Raw genomic sequence first — 25,319 nt, 5'->3', positions numbered from 1 at the left:
GAGGGTGCATCCAGAGGGAGTGAATCAAGAAGATAGTGGCTTGAATGGAACCACTTAGGAGGAGGCTTCTGTGCTGAAGAGTGTCCTGGGGAGCTGGGTAGAAGCTGCTGGCAGTGACCATTGCAAGAAGTTCTCACTGTTAATCACCTACATTACCTGTGACTACTCGCATTGGGTCAAGGGCCCAGAGTCTACTTGAATGAGGAAAATCTAAAGTGATATAAGCAACAGACAATAACTGCTCTCAGCAGAACTAAAATTTGTTTGGATGCTGTTTGGATTCTTTTAAAGGACCAACATCAATCCTAATTGCCACTGTTAATTCTGAACTCTTTTCAGTGGTTATTGAACAAAAAAACCCATAAAAACCAAAGTGGCTGGTGCCCACATTTCTGTTTACCCAACAATAAGCCAAAGACTCCACCTTGAGAGGTGAAAGGATAGCCTGCAGAGCAACTAAGGGATCATCCTTAACTACCCACAGAAGAGGACTGCCTACAGTAAATCACATGCTAGAGGGGACTGCCAGTGGTGCAATACAATTACTCTGTTTTTACCGGACAACTATTGAGGTATCAGCCACACAGAGAGTGCATTGTTTTTTCTGAGCTGGTAGACTAGCATAAACGCACATTATGAGTAAAGAAAAAACATTGTGCAGCACTATAGAACTGAAAGCAGAGTCTGTGTGTATGATGAGAAAATATGTCTGTCCTCGTTTACATATATAATTGCAAATTATGAAGAGAAAAGATTTTTAAAACATTAGCACATACTGACAGATCGTCTCCATCAAGCTTACCTCTTTTATTTGTATATCTAAAAGAATACTGGAAATGCTATAACATCTCCTTTATGTTAGCTCCTTCGGCTTACAAGGTCATTGTTACTCTTGTTCAAAAACACACATGATGCCTATAGTGCTTCCAAACAACTGACCAAGGGAACAGAGAGGAGACGAGGTGAGAATGTAATTCCATGTTGTCCCTAGAGAGCTTTGTCAGAAACAATGCTTCATGCAATTAATGGCCCTTGCCCAAACCAGCTATCAACCTCCCTTTCATCGGGGAATATTAGGGCAAAATATTTAAGCTTTTTCTTCTTGTGCGGCACTTATAGCACTTAAATTGGATCACAGTAACAGTAACTTTACTAGTCTACATAAATGCTTTCCTGACATGTCACAATATACAGGTCATTTCAAAGTTTCATTAAAAAAGCTGCATGTTTAATCAGAAAAAAGCAGCTCTTAAAGTATAACTAAAGGCAAAACTTTTTTTTTATTTAAGTTTTGGAAAGAGTTGAGAGGGATTAGAACCTCTGTCATGATATTAATAATGGCTGTACCCCTGTTGGGGAGATTCACCCTCTCTATTTTGGTTGTCCACAGAACAGTACTAGAGGGGAAATCCTCTACTGGGGACACTATTTCTGGGGATTCCCTCAACCAAGGATTCCCTCAATTTGAAGAGATTTCCTCTCACTTCCTGTTTTGGTTACTGAACGGGAAGTGGCGTGGTAATCTCCATTACGTGAAGCAAAAAAAAAACTGACAGGGATTAATCTATCCAAAATAATAATAATAATAATAATAATAATAAAAGTTTTGCCTTTAGTTCTACTGTAAGCTCCTTTCCAGTAGCTTTGCCTGGGCTGAGATGATATCATCAGTCTTCTAAAGGCAAGAGGAATAATTTCCTCAGTCTCCTCTCCTACAATGATCCCATTGCACCATTATAATTATGTAGCAAGTTAAAGGATGGGAGGCTGCAGCAGAGTCTGTTTTGTAAGGGGACAAGAGATGTTGCACACCACTAGCTCAAAGGGTGGAGAGGTATGTGAATGGCCTCAGCCTTGAGCTCCTCCTGAGCCGCTCCTCCTGAGCCATGCCTCTGATGAATTTTGCCCCACCCATCAAGGCTTAGTCATAGAGGGCCTCTATGACTAAGCTCCAATAGGCCTGGCAAAATGAGTCAAGGCATGGCTCAAGAGGAGCGGCTCAGGAGGAGCTCAAGGCTGAGGCCATTCACATACCTCTCCACCTGTTGAGCTAGTGGTGTGCAACATCTCTTATCCTCTTACGCTTAGCCTGCACCCTTACATTACTGTGAGACACACTGGATTTAGTAGAGCACCTTGAGCAGCATTACAAGTGGTTATAAGGTATTGAGAGTCTGATTTGTGTCATACATACAGAATTGTACAGATACCAGGACTTATATGATTGTGACATCTCTGAGAGAGCATCTCAGTCCAGGAATTAGATGCTGACCTGAGATAATTACTGAAATAAGATGGCTCCAATCATTCTGGAGAGAAAAGCATGATGAAGGCATTGTCAGGGGGAGTACTGTGACCTCTGTGAGAGGAAATATTGCATATACGTGTATGTGCACACTAAGGGCCCTTTCACATGGGTCAGTTTTTGAAGCGCTTTTGGTGTATAAAAAGTGGAACAAAAATGCATGAAAAATAAATCCCTTTAAATTCTATGGAACTCTTCATGCCAATGTGCAGTGGGTGCAGTACATTTTTAAAAGTCCTGCATGCAAGTATTTTGGGTGCATATTTGAAAATCTCCCCAAAGAATGCACCTTACCATTGAAATGAATGGAAAATATATTAAAATGCATCAAAAGTGCACCACTGTTGCATTTTTGGGGCTGTTTTTGAGTCCGATGTCCATGTTTCCCAGGTGCATGATTGGTGTCAGGTGACCAAAAACGCATTAAAAATAAATATATATAAGTTCTGCACTTAATATAAAACTATATATATATATATATATATATATATATATATATATAGTATATATATATATATAACAATGCATTCCTTTTTTAAACTTGCTAGCAACTCTTTAAGAAGTGTGTTGGATGCCAGATCATCTATCATTATTGCTTTGTGTGTGAATTGCTTTTAGCTTTCACACTGCAGAAACTGACATCTGGCTTGTGAACCTGGCCTCCCATTTCTAGTGATAAGTACTCCCAGGTGTGAAGTTGTAATAGTTTGACTGGTATTAGAGATGCTGGTTAGTATGAATGCCAATTATGTTAATACAGAGAAGGAGAATCTGTGAATCTCATAAACAGCTCAGCATTATTTTGCTGACAATAGGTAGTGTGATTGTATATGTTCTTTAATTTATTTATTTAATTAATTCATTCATTCAATTATTTAAATTCTATCTACTTAGAGTGTGCAAGGTAAATAATCACTGTGTTCTAAAGCATTTTACTGATTCAGATAGATTTTTAGTCCAATGGTGGCCACACACACTTCCTTAAATGTTCAAATAAGTTGGTGCAGCACTAGACAGTAATACATATTGATAAACATATTGCCATGCAATTACAAATGAATGTGGATAGGTGATATCACCTTAAGGTGATTAATCGTGATATATAGTTCAAAATAATAATCGTGTGGATCAATCAGAGATCACAATTCCAAAGTGTGTGGACGTCCTGATCCGGGAGTGACAACAAGTGCAAGCCACACGAATGGGTAAAAAACGCACTCACCAGATGTGCGTTTAAAATGCACAATATAAAATCCTGCGTCATCAGGTTATAGAAAGGTCATCAGATCTCGGGTCAGGTTACCATAGGAATCACTATCCCAGCTCCACAGAAAAGGTCACCAAAAACCGCTACCAGGTATCACCTTCAGGGTCATCTATCCTCCAAAAGGGCACTGCGAATGATGACACTCACACAGAGTGCCCAATGAGAGACCACATAGTGTGATATTGCTTAAGGTACCTTTTATTCAAGGATAATAGGTGCAATGGTAAAAAACAAACTTTCAAAAAGTTCCAAAAAGTTACTGACCATGTATTCAGGGTATGCTGTGGTTAGATGTCCAGTTGCTGTTGCCCCCCTGACGCGTTTCATGCATTGCACATAGTCATAGGGATAAGGGCTTACAGCCAGGACATCTATACTGGTGCTATTTATATTCTGCAGTGAAAAAACGATTTTGAAGCGCCCGCCATCTTGCCGGCTATCGGCGCATGCGCAGATCATCGGCGCCATCTTTCCGACCCACAGCGCATGCGCGGACCGTCGGCGCCATTTTGTTGTGGATCCTATATATGATCCCTTACCTAGAAAACAGTCTCCTCTAATGCGGTGCAGCCATTTTATCGGCAGTACTCCAAGGACAACTGAGGGAAAGCACAGGTCTATTATCATGAACTGTGCATATAATGGGAAGACCATACAGAAATATCCATCATTAAAGATGAAAGCCTTTATAAGGCCATAATAATGGGGTATTTGCTAATAATCCTCTATAGGCACAAATAATGTACAAAGCCCACCCTATTTACACATAAATACCAATATGCATTATGTGTAATTAGATGAATATATCAATATGTGAATTTATAAATGAGTCTACATCTTACTTCTTCCCCATTAAAATAAGTATAAGGTAAAAATAAAAATATAAATAGCACAATTAATGTAATACATATAAATACAAATATAATACAAATACATGGTCAGATAAAAATTACACGCATAAAACTGAAATACAAAGTCAAAAATAAAATATCAGCATAAATCAGGTATAAATACATCAAATAAAAATACATCAGATAAAAATCCGGATAAAAACGCAAGCTACATATAATAGACAGTAAGTAATAAAACAATGAGCCAATTAAAAGCAATGACGAGGAATACATAATATTAACACAAAAAGTTACTAATTAGATACAGCGATGTCATTAAAATATATGAATCACAATATATATACATATGGAAAACAGAAAGATGAATACTAACTATACGCCCCATTCATCCTAGCTATTGTCCAGAAAGCAGTTTAGATCAAAGTCTATGTTCAATCCTCTGGGGTGTAGGGAGCCTAGTTCGTAGATCCATCTCGATTCGAGCTGTGACACTGCTCGTTTTTTATTTGTTCCTCGCCAGTGGGTATTGATAATGCCTATGCCCATAAATCTGAGAGACGATGGATCTTTGTTATGATGGATCTTATAATGATGCGACAACGAATGTTCCCTGTACCCCTTTTTTATGTTATTAACATGCTCCTTTAATCTGTCCCTGAGGCGTCTAGTAGTGCGTCCAACATATTGAAGGTTGCAAGGGCATTGGAGCAAGTACACTACGAATCTACTTGTACAAGTGATAAAATCCTCAATAATATGATGTTTGCCTCTTGCTGTAGATAAGAAATTATTACTCTTATTCGTATATTTACTACATCGGCAGATGACACATTTTTTACAAGGGTAAAAACCTTTTAGGTTAGTAATCATAGTTATGCTTTTAGGAGGATCTACTATGTTGGGGGCAATTTTATTCCTGAGTGATGCCGCTTTCCGGAAAATGATTTCCGGTTTCTCTGGTAATATAGTACTCAGAATTGGATCTGTCATCAAAATTTTCCAGTTGTTATTAATAATACTGGCTATCTTTTTATATTGTGTGGAATAGTTGGTTATGAAAGGGCATATCCGCTTTTGTTTTTGTGTATAAATGGTATTCAACATCAAATCTCTGTCAGATTTCCCTATGATGTCAATGGTATGGTTCAGGGTAGATTCATCATACCCTTTCTCAACAAACTTCTCTTTGATGATTACTGCTTGCTTATAATATGCATCTACTTTGGTACAGTTGCGTTTGATTCTGGAAAACTGCCGCTTTGGAATATTGCGTAACCAAACGGGGTGATGGCAGCTGTCCGTTGAAATGTAACCATTCCTGTCAGTTGGTTTGAAGTAAGTTTCCGTCTCTATTTTACCATTGTGATTCATTAATACTAAATCTAGGAAATTAACACTGACCTGACTGTATTCAAACGTAAGCGTAATGTTTGAAGAATTAAAATTCAAAGTGGTGAAAAAGTTTAATAGTGCTTGTTCCTCACCGTTCCAAATGAGGAGGATGTCATCTATATATCTCCGATAAAAAGAGAGTTCCGGCCACTCTCTTGCATAGATGACATCCTCCTCCCACCTGGCCATAAAGAGGTTCGCCAGGCTGGGGGCAAATTTTGCCCCCATGGCTACGCCCTTTGTTTGCAGATAAAATTTATGGCCAAACCAGAAATAATTCCTCGTCATTGCGAAGTCTAGTAAAGTTAAAATGAAATCCCTCTGTAAATTTGACATATGGTTAAAATTATTTAAGAAAAATTCAACAGCCTCCATCCCATCTGAATTTTAACTTTACTAGACTTCGCAATGACGAGGAATTATTTCTGGTTTGGCTTACGTTTGAATACAGTCGGGTCAGTGTTAATTTCCTAGATTTAGTATTAATGAATCACAATGGTAAAATAGAGACGGAAACTTACTTCAAACCAACTGACAGGAATGGTTACATTTCAACGGACAGCTGCCATCACCCCGTTTGGTTACGCAATATTCCAAAGGGGCAGTTTTCCAGAATCAAACGCAACTGTACCAAAGTAGATGCATATTATAAGCAAGCAGTAATCATCAAAGAGAAGTTTGTTGAGAAAGGGTATGATGAATCTACCCTGAACCATACCATTGACATCATAGGGAAATCTGACAGAGATTTGATGTTGAATACCATTTATACACAAAAACAAAAGCGGATATGCCCTTTCATAACCAACTATTCCACACAATATAAAAAGATAGCCAGTATTATTAATAACAACTGGAAAATTTTGATGACAGATCCAATTCTGAGTACTATATTACCAGAGAAACCGGAAATCATTTTCCGGAAAGCGGCATCACTCAGGAATAAAATTGCCCCCAACATAGTAGATCCTCCTAAAAGCATAACTATGATTACTAACCTAAAAGGTTTTTACCCTTGTAAAAAATGTGTCATCTGCCGATGTAGTAAATATACGAATAAGAGTAATAATTTCTTATCTACAGCAAGAGGCAAACATCATATTATTGAGGATTTTATCACTTGTACAAGTAGATTCGTAGTGTACTTGCTCCAATGCCCTTGCAACCTTCAATATGTTGGACGCACTACTAGACGCCTCAGGGACAGATTAAAGGAGCATGTTAATAACATAAAAAAGGGGTACAGGGAACATTCGTTGTCGCATCATTATAAGATCCATCATAACAAAGATCCATCGTCTCTCAGATTTATGGACATAGGCATTATCAATACCCACTGGCGAGGAACAAATAAAAAATGAGCAGTGTCACAGCTCGAATCGAGATGGATCTACGAACTAGGCTCCCTACACCCCAGAGGATTGAACATAGACTTTGATCTAAACTGCTTTCTGGACAATAGCTAGGATGAATGGGGCATATAGTTAGTATTCATCTTTCTGTTTTCCATATGTATATATATTGTGATTCATATATTTTAATGACATCGCTGTATCTAATTAGTAACTTTTTGTGTTAATATTATGTATTCCTTGTCATTGCTTTTAATTGGCTCATTGTTTTATTACTTACTGTCTATTATATGTAGCTTGCGTTTTTATCCGGATTTTTATCTGATGTATTTTTATTTGATGTATTTATACCTGATTTATGCTGATATTTTATTTTTGACTTTGTATTTCAGTTTTATGCGTGTAATTTTTATCTGACCATGTATTTGTATTATATTTGTATTTATATGTATTACATTAATTGTGCTATTTATATTTTTATTTTTACCTTATACTTATTTTAATGGGGAAGAAGTAAGATGTAGACTCATTTATAAATTCACATATTGATATATTCATCTAATTACACATAATGCATATTGGTATTTATGTGTAAATAGGGTGGGCTTTGTACATTATTTGTGCCTATAGAGGATTATTAGCAAATACCCCATTATTATGGCCTTATAAAGGCTTTCATCTTTAATGATGGATATTTCTGTATGGTCTTCCCATTATATGCACAGTTCATGATAATAGACCTGTGCTTTCCCTCAGTTGTCCTTGGAGTACTGCCGATAAAATGGCTGCACCGCATTAGAGGAGACTGTTTTCTAGGTAAGGGATCATATATAGGATCCACAACAAAATGGCGCCGACGGTCCGCGCATGCGCTGTGGGTCGGCAAGATGGCGCCGATGATCTGCGCATGCGCCGATAGCCGGCAAGATGGCGGGCGCTTCAAAATCGTTTTTTCACTGCAGAATATAAATAGCACCAGTATAGATGTCCTGGCTGTAAGCCCTTATCCCTATGACTATGTGCAATGCACGAAACGCGTCAGGGGGCAACAGCAACTGGACATCTAACCACAGCATACCCTGAATACATGGTCAGTAACTTTTTGGAACTTTTTGAAAGTTTGTTTTTTACCATTGCACCTATTATCCTTGAATAAAAGGTACCTTAAGCAATATCACACTATGTGGTCTCTCATTGGGCACTCTGTGTGAGTGTCATCATTCGCAGTGCCCTTTTGGAGGATAGATGACCCTGAAGGTGATACCTGGTAGCGGTTTTTGGTGACCTTTTCTGTGGAGCTGGGATAGTGATTCCTATGGTAACCTGACCCGAGATCTGATGACCTTTCTATAACCTGATGACGCAGGATTTTATATTGTGCATTTTAAACGCACATCTGGTGAGTGCGTTTTTTACCCATTCATGTGGCTTGCACTTGTTGTCACTCCCGGATCAGGACGTCCACACACTTTGGAATTGTGATCTCTGATTGATCCACACGATTATTATTTTGAACTATATATCACGATTAATCACCTTAAGGTGATATCACCTATCCACATTCATTTGTAATTGCATGGCAATATGTTTATCAATATGTATTACTGTCTAGCGCTGCACTAACTTATTTGAACATATACTATTGGAGGTTTTCTTTTGGTCGCCTTTCGGTGTATCAGCTGCTTATTTATTTGAATACATATACATATATGTGTGTATGTATGTGTGTATATATGTATTTACATATATATATATATATACACCTTTTGTTGTTCTTTTGGTAGCGCTCACTAAAATCTCTTTTATTACACTTCCTTAAATGATTGATTTCTTTTCTGATTTCCTTTGATCACGAGTTGACCAAGCAATTTATCGATATGCCACATATTGCAAAGTGGAATTTGATAGATAGCTGGAAGATATGATCATACGTCATTCATTGGATCTCTTTCCACTGGGCAACCTCATAATCCAATTGATCAAAATATGATCAAATTTAGGGCAAAATTTATGAATGATCCAAACTAATAATTTTCAGCCCTGGCCGATCGACTCATTTTTTTCAAATGCAATCTAAACCAAGTCTAATCAATTGGAAAGGAAGTTATGGCTATTTGATCAGTTTCTGATTCAATTGTTTTGATAAAATTGCACATTAATTGGATAATTAAAATAGCAGTTTGTATGGCCACCATTACAGTACATCATATATTGCCATCTGAAAATTCCAATTTGCAAGCACTAGTAACCAGTAATGAGTCTCCAAGCCATTAGTGAACTCCAAGACCATTAAACAAATATGAAAACTATGAGCTTGCATAGGTACCCATCAACATGAAAGTCACCAAATCCAAATATCATGTCTACTGGTCAAACAATGCTTTCTGTCTGACAGCTCATAGGATTGGAGGTGGGTTGTAAAAGTTGTTATTATCCCCTGCGTCCTAAGACCTGAAATAAAAAATGCTGGCAACATTGGATCACTGAGTCACCCTTGTTTCTACATAGACATAAATTTGAATGCTCAACCAAGCCCTCTTGATTAGTATCAGGACAATCCTTCTCCCCATGTTCTATGACATAGAGATATGTTTTAACCTCTACTTTGAGTGGTACCAAATGCAATATAACTATGTAACTGTCATCAGTTGGCCATCTAACCACTTGTATCACTATTAAGCTGTGATATATGCTATTAATAAAAGTCACAGTCCTGGGGGGGGGGCGGGCTTCAATGCTACAGCTATTATATGAATTTAAACTGTATTTAGCATTTTCGCTGGTGTTTGGCTTTAAAGTGATACTAAGATATCTTCATTCTCCAAAATCCCATAGTTCATAGTACCTAACCCATCTTGGATGTGAGAAAGAGAAGGTGGCTACATTCCTACATATGGTACAGTAGGACCATGGAGAATGAATGTAACCACCCTCTATCAAAAAGCTGGATCACAGCAGGAATTTGAAGAATTACAGTAGACTGAGAGCTATATAAGGTACCCTTGAAGAGAGTTTTCTTTTTTTAAACCAGAGTTTAGCGGCACTTTAAGGTAAATTGATCATTTTTATATAGCATACTCTGACACATTTAAACATTTGCTGGATGGCATTAGCAGTTCGCTAATTGATTTCTCTAGTTACCTTAGACCGTACTATTATCTCCTTACCTGTATAATTAACCTTAACATCTAGATGCATCATGACTATGTCACTCTCTTTAGTGCGTCTGTTATACTGTGGGTTTATGACAATCTGGTCAATCCATCTGGTTTCCGTTTTCGGGTAGCTGAGATTAGCACTGTTATGCATTCCTAGATTGGCTTTCCATTTGGATGGAATTAAGTTCCTTCTGCAAGATCAAAAAGGAAAGTTCAGAACTGTAAATGGCTGAATGCTTCCATCTCTATGTTCTGTGTTAATCTTTGACCTCTTCTGCAGTACACATAATTCAAGCTTTGTATTGGATTAAGTGAGATAGTTTATTATAATTGGAAAGCACTTAATGTTTTCTGACTGCTCCACGGGACACAAGTTTCCTAACACAGAATTAACAGCAGATCCCTTGATTCCAGCCAGAAAGCTATAAATTATAACAGTAGCTGGAACAACAATACAATTATAAAGGGGTTATTAATCGAATTATTAAAAACAGCTAAGTTAAAAATCTCAGGCCAATTAGTCATCAGCCTCCTGACGCAAATGATTAGTATGCTCCAGTTGAGAAACAATTGGTTTGAGAGACCAGTTCTTGGCACCTCCGCTCTGCATGGAGAGGGGCTAAATGCAGTAAGCAGTGCAGCTGAGATCTGCCTTACAACCAACTGGGACATCATTTACATATTGCTAAAGGCTTTATCTGTGAACCACACATTTCCTGCAAGTCGATATTATATGTTAACCAAACATATGAATATAAATAACGGGCTGTGGCTGGTTGTAACAGAAGCTGTTTTAATATTGATTTTTCATTTTGGAAATGTGAACAGGGATAGGCTGTCAAACAATGACAATAGTGAAGGAGGAAGAAGTGCACCAAAATAAACTATTTAGATATGAATTATGTCCAGACAAAATGTGTGTTACATGATTTATCATCATTTGGTTAAAGTGTTACTAAACCCAGGACTCTGCATTCACTATATCTGGTCTCCTACAGTACATGGAGGTGCAATTGTTTTAGTAAATATAAACTGCTAAATACCTGTTCTTATCAGCAGTTACAGCAGTCTTGTGACTTCTATCAGTGTCCAGCAGAGCACTGGTTAAAGATTGTAGAAGTTTTCTTTCTGCTCTAGGAGGATGCAAAACCCCTGACCTCTGTCTGGACAGTGCTGATTGGTCCTGTGCTGATCACATGCACTCTCCCAAGAAAAAAAAAACCTCTCTAGCAATACACACTAAACTAAGCATGTGCCAAATGGCTACAGTTCAGTCTGTCATATCGGGAGATAAGACGTGGACATTTGAACAACAGGAGGAGCAGAGAAGTCAGGATCAAATAGCCTTTTTACACAATGCAGAGGATTAACCCTTTAGGTTCCACAGTGAGTTTAACAAGCATGCTTTACTGCATATACAGACTGATTTTACTGTTGTGGCTTTTTTAACACTTTAACTATAAACGTCTGTCTTAGCCCACCCAAAAACTAGCATTTTTTTAAAGATGAATTTCCAACTTGGTTTGAAAGCCAACCTCCTGAGTTGTTTGCTTTTTTTTACTTACCAAGCTGTAATGGACAGCTGTGAAGGAGTGCCTTACTTCCCTATGATTTGATAATGTTTATAATGAGTGTTTTAAATGATGAAGAATGTAGGAAGAAAAGTGAGGTCCCTTTTCTTCTTTTAACATTATATTTTGGAATGAATGTCATTTCCCAAACAAAAGCCACATAAACGCTTAGAAATTTGTTCAAGAAAAACTCCCACTAATGATTAGAAGGTTCAATGAACGTATCTAAAACAAAATATTTTGAGGAACATCTACTAGTGTAGGGCCAGCTTTAACAACAAACATGCCAAGAGATATAGTAAAAGATATCAGCCAGCGATCCAGCCCATGTGCTTCTACACATACCAGGAGCCTCAGTTATATGTGGAATAACTATTAAAATGTGACTTCTCAACTCTCGTTCTGCCTGCACCATCGATCTTTGCTGTACTGAATAAAAAATGCAATCTGAAGATTCAGCAGAATCCAACACCTGCGGAAGTATCAGATCCATGGTCCATCTCTGGTCAGTAGTTTGATCCCGAAGCCCCTATGGCACTACTGTGTCCTGTAGTGACATAGGGGCTGGCAGAAGGAAGAACAGCACATAGTGGAAAGTAGGAACCAGGAAATCAACAATCCTTGAAGTGTTGGATTTTGGAGGATCTACAGCCAACAGTTTACCTTCAATATGCAGAAGTCTGTAGGGAGGGTTGCAAGACAGGTAAGTATTAAAGATGTTCTTTGTGAATAAGGGCTTGTGTACACAGGTTGTAAGCTTTGTGCTGTTTTGACTCATGTTTGAGTTTCTTTAACAGCTTCCTGACCTAGATATACTGCTACAGGGCAGTATTGGTGCTCAAAATCACATATATATATATATATATACACGTGATTTTGGATTTCTGGTTAGGGGGCGTGGCTGTCAATCACCAGGTCCCGGCTGGTGATTACTCACAGTCCCTCTATAAGTTGCTGATCACCGCCATTACTAGTAAAAATAAAAAAAAAAATTCCTGTATCTATACCGCTGTATGTAAATGCTATAACTTTCACATAAACCAATTACTTTACACATATTGGGAATTTTTTTAGAAAAGACATGTAGCAGAATACATTTTGACCTAAATTTATTATGAATTTTGTTTTTTTAAATTTTTTTATTGGACATGTTTAAAAGCAAAAAGTCAAAAATATTCTTTTTTCCTCAAAATTGTTGGACTTTTTTTATAGCGTAAAAAATAAAAAAAAGCACAGATGATCGAATACCACCAAAAGAATGCTCAATTTGTGGGAAAAAAGGACGTAAATTTCATATGGGTGCAGCGTCGCATGACCACGCAATTGTCAGTTAAAGTAACGCAGCACAAAAAATGGCCTGGTCAGGAAGGGAGGTAAATCCTCAGGAGGGCAAGTGGTTAACCTACTGTTGACTTACTTCTGAGTGGCTAAAGATTAGGTTAAAACTTGTTACAGGCTGCTTCAAAGTTGCTTTTGAAATGTTTCAGGATATTTTTGTAGTTGTGACTTTTATGAGGAAAAAAGCAATTCTGATGTAACAAAATTCAAATTCAAAAGTCCTAAGGTTGGCCATACACAGCTCCATCCCACCTCTAATGCAATGGTTCAGTGCATTCCTCAGACAAGGATCAGGTGATTCAGGCCTGAGTAACCAGGATCTGGGTAATGTGTTTTAACATCTGTAACATCTATCACACATACTGTAGATATTATACTTTCTTCATGTGTCAGGGATGATTCGATACCTTTTTTGATAGGAAGAAGGAAGGTGTTAAACACACATGCTCTATAATACATCTGCCATTGGATGAGTCACATGAGAAACAGCAGCAGGTTCCAACACCACAGAGATTTTAATGCAATGTTTTACATAATTTAATGAATTCATTTTTGATGCTATGGGTGCTAAAATAAAGTTGTTAAAATAGAAAAATGTTTTTATGCATTTACCATTCAACGAACAAAAAAGGTAAATCTATTTATTTTCACTTTGCAGGATCTCCTGCATCACACTGAACCTGAAGTAGGAAATGGCAGGTTTAAAGTATGAACAGCCCAAGACTCTGTAGAACATTCATTCCATGACTATGTGAACCCCTTGGCAGGTGGAGGATGTCCGGTCCAGAGAGCACTACTCCATTGTTTCACTATTCTGACTGTGTGTAATGAAAGTAGCACTGATCCAATGCAGAGTAGCATTGCTTTCTCCACCCACTGGTACTTGGCCGGAATACTGAAACCAAGGACCAGCACGAACTGGGATTGACACAATGCATACATCCAAGTGCTACTATTTGTTAAAGATGTAGGCAGCTCATCTTAGGGGGTTCACTGCAAGGCTTCAAGCCCACCGCTGGTAACAACTAGATGAAGGTAAAATAAGAGATCCAACATTGAGCAAATGAGCAAAAAATAAATATATAAATAAATGTAACGTATTGTTTATACAAGGTGAAAACTACCTCACATCAGTTGTGTGTAACTGTTTTGTTTATCTTCCACATTTTTACTCAGCAATTATCTAAAGGGCAATCATACTTCAAGGATGCAATAAAGCATTCATTCTATTTACTAATTAAGGTTAGGTTAAATGTGGGAAGTACACATCCATCAAAAACAAATGTGACGCATGCAATTCCATATCTGCAGAGTACAGAGACTACCACCTAATTAGGAAGACCAAAGCTGCATTGTTAGAGTTTTTGCTGTGCAGCCATGAATGAGTGGGTAGATCTGTCAGGTCTCTATTCAAGATATCTTAATGGATACATTTTATGAAACACAGGAAATACTGACTGAGCTTTCTAAAGTAAAGAATTTACTAGATGTTAATAAAATAACATGAATACAAACCCATAAACACAGTGAGCTGCAGACACCAACCACTCATTGTTCACAAGAGATGCTCCACATACTTGTCTTTCATTGTAATAAAGAGAAACAATCCAAGGCCATGCACCTACTGCTGCATCTGTTCCACCAACTATTCTTGAATTGTCCAAGACTCTCTTCCCACATTCTAATTAGAAACATACACAATAAAGAATAATATACATTGTACATTAAAGTACATTAAAGGCTAAGTTCTAATTTTTTATGTGAAATAACCTATGCAGTCAAGAGACCCTATTTGTGACACATTAATTTGAAGCTTAACCCCTTCACGCCTAAGGGTAAAACAAATCTAAATGCCTATGCACAATTTTGCAACGTTGACATGTGTTAGTAAAACCGTACAATGTATCTCTCTTCTCCATTCATAGAGAGAGAAAAAAAAACAAGGGGGCCGGGCTGCACAGTGACTGATCACTCTGATAGCCAATCAGAGGCTATCACAGCAATCATGTGACCCGGAATCGGGAGTCTCGGGTCCTGATCGTTAGAACGGGACCCGGGGCTCTCAGTGACACCACGGTCTTTGTGCTGGGAGCGTGCAGTGTGGCGTGCTCCCAGCACAAAGACAGGTACGCAAATATGCAGCCCCACGGAAAAAAGCCCAGTTCAGTGAGGCCTGCATATTTGTGTGACATCACCATCATGGAGTTAAAGGCTAAGGGTTTTTTTTTCTAAAACTGAATGGTGCAAAATCTGGTGCAGCTTTGCATAGAAACCAATCAGCTTCTAGTTTTAATTGGCAAAGCTTAATTGAACAAGCTGAAGTTAAAAGTTTATTGGTTACCATGGACAGCTGCACCAAATTCTGAGTGCACCAATTTTGGTAAGTCTCCCTTAAATTTCCCTTTTCCCATAATACACTGCTCAAAAGAATTAGAGGAACACTTTGAAAACACATCAGATCTCAATGGGGAAAAAATATCATGCTGGATATCTATACTGATATGGCCTGGGTAATATGTTAGGAACTTAAGGATGTCCCATCGTTTGATGGAAATGCAAATTATCAACCTACAGAGGACTGAATTCACAGACACCCTGAAAATCAGAGTGAAAAAATGATGCAGCAGGTTAGTCCATTTTGCTGAAATTTCATTGCAGCAACTCAAAACGGTAATCAGTAGTTTATATGGCCCCCACGTGTGTGTATGCATGCCTGACAATGCTGGGGCATGCTCCCAATGAGACAATGGATGGTGTCCTGGAATATTTCCCCCCAGATCTGGACCAGCTCCTGGACAGTCTTAGGTGCAACCTGGCGGCATCGGATGGATGGCGGGGGGGCCATTTAATGGTATCATTTCCTTCATCCTTCAGGAACTGTCTGCATATTCTCGCCATATGAGACTGGGCATTGTCATGCACCAAGAGGAACCCAGGACCCACTGCACCAGTGTAGGGTCTGACAATGAGTCTAAATATTTAATCCCGATACCTAATGACAGTCAGGGTGCCATTGTCTAGACTGTAGAGGTCTGTGCATCCCTCCATGGATATGCCTCCCCAAATCAACACTAACCCACCATCAAAACGGTCATGCTGAATGATGTTACAGGCAGCATAAAATTCTCCACAGCTTCTCCAGAGCCTTTCACATGTGTCACATGTGCTCAGGGTGCACCTGCTCTCATCTGTGAAAAGCACAGGGCACCAGTGGCGGACCTGCCAATTCTGGTGTTCAATGGCAAATGCCAATCAAGCTCTATGGTGTCAGGCAGTGAGCACAGGGCCCACTAGAGGCAGCTGAGCCTTCAGGTAACCCTCATGAAGTCTGTTTATGATAGTTTGGTCAGAGACATTCACACAAGTGGCCTGCTGGAGGTCATTTTGTAAGAATCTTGCAGTGCTCATCCTGTTCCTCCTTGCACAAAGGCGCAGCTACCGATCCTGCAGATGGGTTAAGGACCTTCTATGACCCTGTCCAGCTCTCTTAAAGTAACTGCCTGTCTCCTGGAATCTCCTCCAAGCTCTTGAGACTGTGCTGGGAGACACAGCAAACCTTCTGGCACTGGCATGTATTGATGTGCCACCCTGGACTGCATGTGCAACCTCTGTAGGGTCCAGGTATAACTTCATGCTACCAGTAATGACACTGAACCTAACCAAATGCAAAATTAGTGAAAAACAGTCAGAAAAGATAAGTAGGGAAAAAAATGTTAGTGGCCCCCACCTGTAAAACCATTCCTGTTTTGGGGGTTGTCTCAAGGTTGCCTATCTAGTGCACCTGTTGTTAATTTCATTAACACCAAAGCAGCTGAAACTGATTAACAACTCCCTCTGCTACTTAACAGAGCAGATCAATATCCCAGGAGTTTAATTGACTTGATGCTATATTAAAAGTGTTTCTTTAATTCTTTTGAGTAGTGTATATTCCTTAATTTTTATTGCCATTTGGGGCCCCACAGAAGCCTAGCCAAAAAACTACCAGTTAGCTACACCTATGTCCTGTGTTTAGGTTAGTTGGGAGCCCACTCCCAGCATTACAGGAGCAAAAAGCAACAGGACTTGGATTTTTCCAGACAGGCTTCCAGGGTTGTTCAAATGGCCTACAGATATGACGATAAAATGAATGAACATTTTACAATGCTGCACAATTTCTAATACCTACTGGGGCCCCTTAATTGCTTAGGCTATTTTTTGGAAAATTTGAGCTTAATCTTTAAGCTTCAAATAAACACAAATGTAGAATCTAAAACCCCTTAAAGCCTGTCATAGATCATGGATTGCAAGAAATAAAATCACTTGTTTCTGCCATCTGCACAGTCAGTGGTGATGGGGTAATCCCTCCCGTATTGTGCTCTTCTGGTGGGAGGTAGACATCCCTTCTAGAAGAACACATTGATTATTGCTAGCTACTATAGTCACTGGCAATAATTGCATGGAAAATCCGACAGGCTGGTTGAACCCAAGTTGTACAACAATTGAATTGGGTACAATCAGCCTGTCCATAGTTGGTAAATTTATCTGGCCTGTCCCTGCTGAGCCAGTCAAGATTCGGACCATCTATTGCCGGCTTAAGAGTTCAGCCTGCCATTGTCTACCTCCAGCTTCAAAGTCAAAACTATGACCTGCTACCTCACTTTTGGTCAGTGAGGCTGCCCATTAAATTAAAAAACCTATAGTGAAGTTAACCAAAGCTTATGGGAAGAAAACCTAAGGAACATGTAGGCAACTCTTTTTTTGCTTAAAGGAGACCATTCAGTGTCTGAAAGAGCAGCTCCCTCCACATGTTTGGGTCTGATGTTTTTACATTTCAGTGCATCACACTCTTCCTTGCTCTCTTACATCTATAGGTACTGATGAGTTTCACCCATTCTTGTTTTAGAGGTGTCAAATCAGATTTTTGATTGTACTTTTAGAAGTTTTTGTAACCAGTTATATTGTAATCGTATGGTCTCTGTTATACTAGCTTCCAATTTTGTATACAGTCTGTAATGGGGGATCTTATTTCATCTGTCTCTAATCACTAGTTTTCTTACCAATTGCCTGTATAACTTCTCATGTATATGTTATATCGAACAGACCTTGTCCTATTTATTACTTCAAGTGAATATGTACAATGAAGATGTGTGTCTTTGTATGCATTGATGCTGTTAACTTATGCCCTTTTCATGACCAATGCATCAGGAGAGATTTATTAAAACCAAAGCACTCAGAATCTGGAGCAGCTGCGCATGGTAGCCAGTCAGATTCTAACTTCAGTTTGTTCAATTAAGCTTTGGCAAAAAAACATGGAAGCTGATTGATTACTATACAGAGTTTCACCAGATTTTGCACTCTCTAGTTTTAGTAAACTAGTTTTAGTAAATAACCCCCATTCTCTTTTCGATAAAGAAAAAAAGAGACTATTTGGGACAAAGTTGCAATGCCTCTAGAAAAGCCCACCCTATAAACCACTTATTCTCATCTTTGCAGTACCTTCCTTACTCCATTGCATTTTTCCACAAAATACCCTGTGTCAGCTCCATATCAGAGCTTAGCAGTAATAATGATGCCAATGTCTTCTGTCTTTGTTATTTGACATTATTTGCGCCTGGAAATTGACAGCAGGTTATTATGGGAGGAAATCACATCCTAGGCCAAAATCGCCAATTTTTTTTAATAGTGACTTTGATAGAAAAGGAGCTGCAAGGGGGCACTGTAAAGGTGAGTAAAAAATGAATCAGACGGTAGGCTAGCAAGAGACTTTGGGTGTTATTTACTAAAACTGCATGGTGCAAAATATGGTGCAGCTTTGCATAGAAACCAATCAGCTTCCAGGTTTTATTGTCAAAGCTTAATTGAACAATTTGAAGTTAGAAGCTGATTGGCTAAAATGCACAGCTGCACCAGATTTTGCACTCTCCAGTTTTAGTAAATCCCCTCCTCTGTCCCCTTGCCCTGAATGAGCAAAGTAGCAGAGTCTCTTTAATTTTAGTACAGGTGCACTTTAATGAAATGCAAAAATTGTGCTTAAGTATTGGATGGACAGTTGTGATTAGATAATTAACAGTAAAGAAATTTGGTTGGAATGAATTTTATAGACACATTTTAAACACTGGAAATAAGAAGACATTTTTTAGACTAGATAATATTTTAGGAGGTATAACACAATAAAGAATTTATAAGCAGGTTCATGATTTCACACTGATTGCTTGTTATCAATCTGACTACAGGTACAATAGCTACATATTTTGCTGTTTGTACACGTTATATGTTTCTACACTGAAAATAATATAAAAACGTTATGCATCATTAGGAAAATCAACTTACCACTGGGGTTGCATTCAATATAAATAACACTCTGATTGGCACACTGATTACTGAAAGAGAAAAAAAAATCTCACTTACAAGATTTTAGTAGAAGCATACTCATTTACTACTTGTAAAGTAGAGCTTTTTAATGAAGACACTTATTTACTGCTTGATGTCATCCTGAGCTAAATGCATTCTGTTGTCAATAGTGGCTAGGCAGAATTGTTCAACAGACCAGTGGTTTTGGGTGTTTACTCACATTGCTTGTTTCTCATACAATGAAAATTAAACATAATTATTGTAAGAAGCTAAGAAAAATTTGCAACATGAAAATAAGCAATTAAGGGGCTTCTTTTATTTAATCCCTTCCTAACTGGGTCTTTTAACAATTTTCAAACCAGAGCACATATTGACATTTTAAGATGTAAAGATACAACTGTAAATAATATTTAAAGCCCAATTTATAGTAGAACTAAATACAAAAAAATGCAAACAGGCGAGTTATTTATTGCAGAAGAGATATGCAGTATTTCTTCTACAGTAAACCATATGCAGAAAAAATATGTTTTTACACACCAAACAGACTTTGAAGGTGCCCATTCACAAATATATAAAAACAATTTTCCTTTACCTATTTGTTCAATGTACTTGAATTTTCCAGATTGTATGATTTACCTTGTTGGTTTGTTTACGCCTCTAGTCGTTGTTTGTGACTTAGGCAAAAGCAACAAACATTCAATGTTAACAAAAAAAAATTATTTATATTCACTTATAAAATAAAATAAAATAATTTTAAAAATCAAGCAATTTTTTTTTTACAGAAAAATCAGTCTCATCCCAATATGGTTATGTTGCACTTCTAGCAAATGCAGTGATATATTACTATATATATATATATATTATGTATATTGCATATACTGAGAAAGAGGTAGATAGCAGAATAATGATCCACACATATATAGTCAGAAAAAGAACATTTTTAAACATATATGGTTGGGGTGTGACCATCCCATATCTCAACGTGTTTCCCAGAATCAAATTCCACTTCTTCAGGATATCGGATGAGATGCACAATATGTAAGAGAATAAGAGTGCTGGAATGTTAAAAAAAACCACCACCAGCACAGTGTCTACCAGGCAGATGTTATGTTATGATTAAGCACGGGATCCTGTGAAACGCATTAACAGGTCCTGTAATTATGTCCTGGTGTTTTGTGTGTCCTATGGATCAATAAATATGCACTATATTCTTCTATCCTCTGGTGTGTGGCTGACCGTTCTTCTTATTGCATTGTGTGTGGTGGCCAGAGCCTGTACCTGTTGTGGATTGATCTGGATTGTTTGCCTGAGCGATATACCTTTGTTCTTTGGTTTCTACCAGGCAGATGCTGGGACCATTCAATATATAACAAGCAGAAGGTCACAAAAAGCATTTAGCTCATTTAAACAAAGTTTAGTTTGGCCAATAGTTGTATGCATTAATGAAAACAATTAAAGTTTTATGGAGACAGATTTGGGTTTTTTTTGGGGTAGAATACTTAATGAAAAGTTATTTTTAATAATGACTATTATTTAGATAAATTGTTAGCAAAGCTTTTTGATTTCAAATACAATGCTAAATAAATATTCTCCTGTTTCTCCTTATTACAAGGATACAAAACATATACGGTATGTTGCTCATACATTAGGCCAGATTTCCTAAAGACAGAAACATTGTAAGCTGTCATATCAGTGCACCTACAAACCCAGCTGAACATCCAAAGCCCAGTCTCACAGTATTTACTACTTGTCAGTTATACTTACAGAGATCTGCACAATGATGGTAGTCTACACACTGTACGTCTACTTCACTAACAAGTGCAGTTTGCTTAGCAGCATATTCCCCAGTGTAACAATGGAAGCAAGCAAGTGGCATCATACCAGAAATAAAAAAAAATCATTTTCTCTAATGTTTCCTCTTACATCTTTTAGCTATTTTGCAGTAGAATATCAAGCAGGAATACAACATGAAGTCTGACATCAGACAAATTATGTTGACGTAGGCTGCATGAAAAAAATGGAATATGTCCAGTTGTGCCTAGGTTGTGGTTCTTGATACTATACACATTACTGTGTGGCATATTGTGCATTCATGCACCACAATGCAGGGCTGAAGTCTAAGGCCTCAAACACATTGCAGCTCAAAAACACTTGTTTTACAGGCGTTTGATTTTTTTTTTAGCCAATGTGTCCATGTACAGGAGGTTAGAGGCAGGGGCATTTAGAGGCAGAAAAAAATGCTTGAGCAGTTTTTTGTTTCAATGGCCAGAATAAATTAATATTCTGGCCATTTAAATGAATAAACACCCAAACACTTGACATGCCTAAAAGCGCCTAAATGCATTTGCAAAAATGCAGCTTAAGCACATCTTTGAAACTGCATTTCTCCTGCTAAGAGCCCCAGTGTGCATGTACCCTAAATGAGCCCTAAAGGTGGCTTTCATAAATTTGCAAGTAAAAAGGCCATAGCAGATACTTTGTAGTCATATCACAGCAAGCAAACACATACATTTTGGCCACAGCAAGTACACGTACACAATTTTACTATGCTGTTATTTGAGAATGCACATTGTGATGAAAAATACACATACTTACAATGCCTTATTTGCTCTGGGAGCACAGCGTGCAGATTTTTTGCAGCTGCTCCTTTCATAGCTCAGTGAGCAGTGACGGTTCTTGTGGCATTATAATTTTTTGAGCTTTTAATACAGAAATTGAACACATAATACTTGGGGCACCATATCTGCATATAAGGCACACTATCAGCATTTTTCAATGTCAAATCGACACTGTAAATAAAAACTGCAATGTGTGCATTAAGCCAAAACAGAACTCTATAACAGACTTGTTAAGAAAAATGTGTTCTCTGGGTGTGCATCCATCTACAACCATCTACGCACTAAAGAAAACCCACAGCATTAGACTGGCAATGATCTTGATAAGGATTTCTCTTCTCTGCACTTGTTTTCAGTAAATCAGACCCATTGTGTTTCTTGTTTGGTAAAAATAATTGTGAGCACTTTGCAAAGTTAACTAAAATTTTCCAGCCTCAGCATATGGAAATAAAACATTATGGAAAAAACATGCATTTATGAATTATTTAAATGTATGCACAAACTATGCTTTATCTCAATGTCCTTGTACATTTCTATTTTCATTTTTTCAATAGCTGCTATTTTTAATATTTCTTATTGGAGTTTCTTACACTTAAAAGTGGCTGGCAGCAGTTGTCCTAGACATAAACTAGAGAATGGATGTACTACCTTTTGTGGAAATGACACAAATGAGGCTGTAGATAAACTACACATGGGTATTAAAGTGAACCCGTGCCAACACTGTTACCAATAAAGTATTTACATATTCTGATATAGTAGTGAATTCACTTTAAATCAAGTCCGCATCCATCTCTAGCTATAGGCATTGTGGAGATATACATTTGTAAAGGTCTCAATGTTGTTAATACAATCTCCTGTCCCCTTAATTTCTGTAGCAGCAGAGAGTTGGCAGCCTGCCTGTGCTCTCTGTTTTGATCTTTGAAAAATAATTATTTCAAAGTACATGTGGCTAGAGAGATCAGTGACAGGCTGTTTTAAAGCTCTTTTTCTGTTTGTAAAAAAGGTGCGTTATAGGGTTAAGCCACATATATATTGACATTAAATCAGCTGTACGTTAGACTACCTCCAGAGAACAGTCAGGTATTTTAGTTTTTTTAGGAAAGCTATCCTCAACAGGCAAGCATCACCAGAAGAATAAATCCATGAAACTAGAATTTCCTGTGTCTATATCTGAACCATCATACTTTAGTGTTCACTTCCTTTAGAGCCTGCTGTTTACGTACTGAAGTTCTTTCCCATTAGATGCACCATCAGGCACACAGTCACAATCACTTTTGGCTCAATGATCTAGAGGGGTATGCTTTTCTGATGCTTTATTGAAGAACTTGAACTTGGTTGGGTGTTGGGTAATGGTGGGATACTCCAGCAATGTTAAGAAATAACTCAAGGACAATCTTGACAATCTTAATCTTCCTCCTAAAGAATCTGAGCACAGTCCTTGCAGCAGCAAATAATGCTCTACACCAGGACACCATGAACAATGTCCACTTTAAACAATGCTTATTCTAAGGCAAGAGGGATAGCAGCAGTACACAATCAGTGGGTTTTCTGTGAATCACTGGGACACACTTGGCTTGCCCTCCAGGCTGGGATCTCCTCCTCCAGGACAAGATTCCCTTTATTCAAGGACTCAGCTTATGCTTCCTCTCAGCCACCATCTGGCCATCATCCCCCAGGGATTGGCTAAGACTGCATAAATATTCAGCTGATGCTTTGACTCTCCCAGCCCACTATACTACAGAACCTTCCAGAAAGACAGGGGGATGCATCCAACCCTGCAGCCAGTGACATTCAGAAAAGAAAAAACAAGCACAAGCAGCTCAACTGATTACAGTGAGCTAGTAACTACATTTACCTAAACTAGCACCTCTCTAAGAGGGTGCTACCATAAAATATAAATACATTTCCTGAACCTAGAAACACCAGTATTATGTTGTAACTTATGAAAACATAATTTTCTTAGTAGACAGTCTTGTGTGATTATGGAACATTCTTAGTATAAACTCAATATGATGGAGGGATTAGTCAGCTGGTAAGTGCTGTCATATCCTAAAAGCATGTCTCTGTAATAGAAAAATATATTTAGATCTGGTCTCTCTGACCATAAAAACTTTCTTTATTCTATCATAAATAACATATCCACAAATTTGTTTATTTGGTGTAAAGAAGTCCCCCGTGTATCATACAGTAAAGTGAGGTCATAGAGAGAAACCACTGAAAGTCCTGGGGGACCCAGGAATTCATCACTCCTAGAAGTGTTGAATTGTCAGCAGAGGAGATTTCAGGAATGGAGATGTGCCTGGTCACACGGGCAGCAGGAAAGGTAAGTATATACTCCCTTCGTAGGAGTGCACCAGGCACAAAAACATTATCTAGGCTACCATTGCTGACCTCACCTTTTTAAAATGTTACCCCCTGGCTGTCATATAAACGAGGCTTAAACATTAAAGCCAAAGCATTTAAAGCTTTGGCTTTAGCATTTAAACCTCGTTTATATGTGTGTTTGTTTTATTGTTCCCTCAAAAAATGGGTGGCTCAAAGGTGATATGGTGTCTCTTGATATCCGTTTTAATCACTGAAAGACTTCAGCGCCATGCTTCAACATTACACTCTGTTGCAAGGTGCAGGCCTTGACACATGAATGGGTCACATTAGCCGAACCTGTGTTTTCCCTAAACAGGGCAAAGAAAAAGATTTACTTTGCATTAGCCCTCCCCAGCAGCACACACTTCTCTTCCTTTTGCTCCCCTACTGCTCTCAACTTGTAGCTCACACAGGGCTATGGACTTCCCATTTGATCACGCTGATTGTCCTACCAATGTCACTTGAGGCCAATCACATGTTTCTCCATGTCCAGATAAAGCTGATATTTTTTGCAGCTCCATGAAGTAAACAAAGTAGAGGAGAAGTGAAGGTACGTACATCGATCAGTCATAATACAATGACCACTGACAAATATATTGAATAACATTGATTATTTTGTGACAATGGCATCTGAAAGTAGGTGGGATATATTAGGCATCAAGTAAATATGTTATCCTTGAAAGTGATGTGTTGAAAGAAGAAAAAATGGGCAAGCATAAGGAATTTAGTGACTTTGGCAAGAGCTAAAATGCAATGGCTAGATGTTTGGGTCAGAG

At 38.1% G+C, this 25,319-nt stretch overlaps 1 protein-coding gene across 1 annotated transcript in view; it reads right to left on the bottom strand.

The window, feature by feature from the left end:
* Positions 1-25,319, bottom strand: part of TMPRSS15 (transmembrane serine protease 15) — a 450,422-nt gene that overhangs the window by 58,034 nt on the left and 367,069 nt on the right. The window contains exons 21-23 of the mRNA XM_089657394.1: positions 19,544-19,593; positions 14,750-14,915; positions 10,335-10,516 (exon numbers count right to left, since the gene is read on the bottom strand). Coding sequence (XP_089513520.1) covers positions 10,335-10,516; positions 14,750-14,915; positions 19,544-19,593 — 398 coding nt within the window. The remainder of the gene's footprint in view (positions 1-10,334; positions 10,517-14,749; positions 14,916-19,543; positions 19,594-25,319) is intronic.

Source organism: Staurois parvus, unplaced genomic scaffold (genome assembly GCF_062004578.1).
Source record: "Staurois parvus isolate SC_StPar_1 unplaced genomic scaffold, SC_StPar_1.0 ptg000988l, whole genome shotgun sequence".
NCBI lineage: Eukaryota > Metazoa > Chordata > Amphibia > Anura > Ranidae > Staurois > Staurois parvus.
The sequence above is the reverse complement of the archived record's forward strand: the minus strand, read 5'-3'. Positions and strand labels throughout refer to the sequence as shown.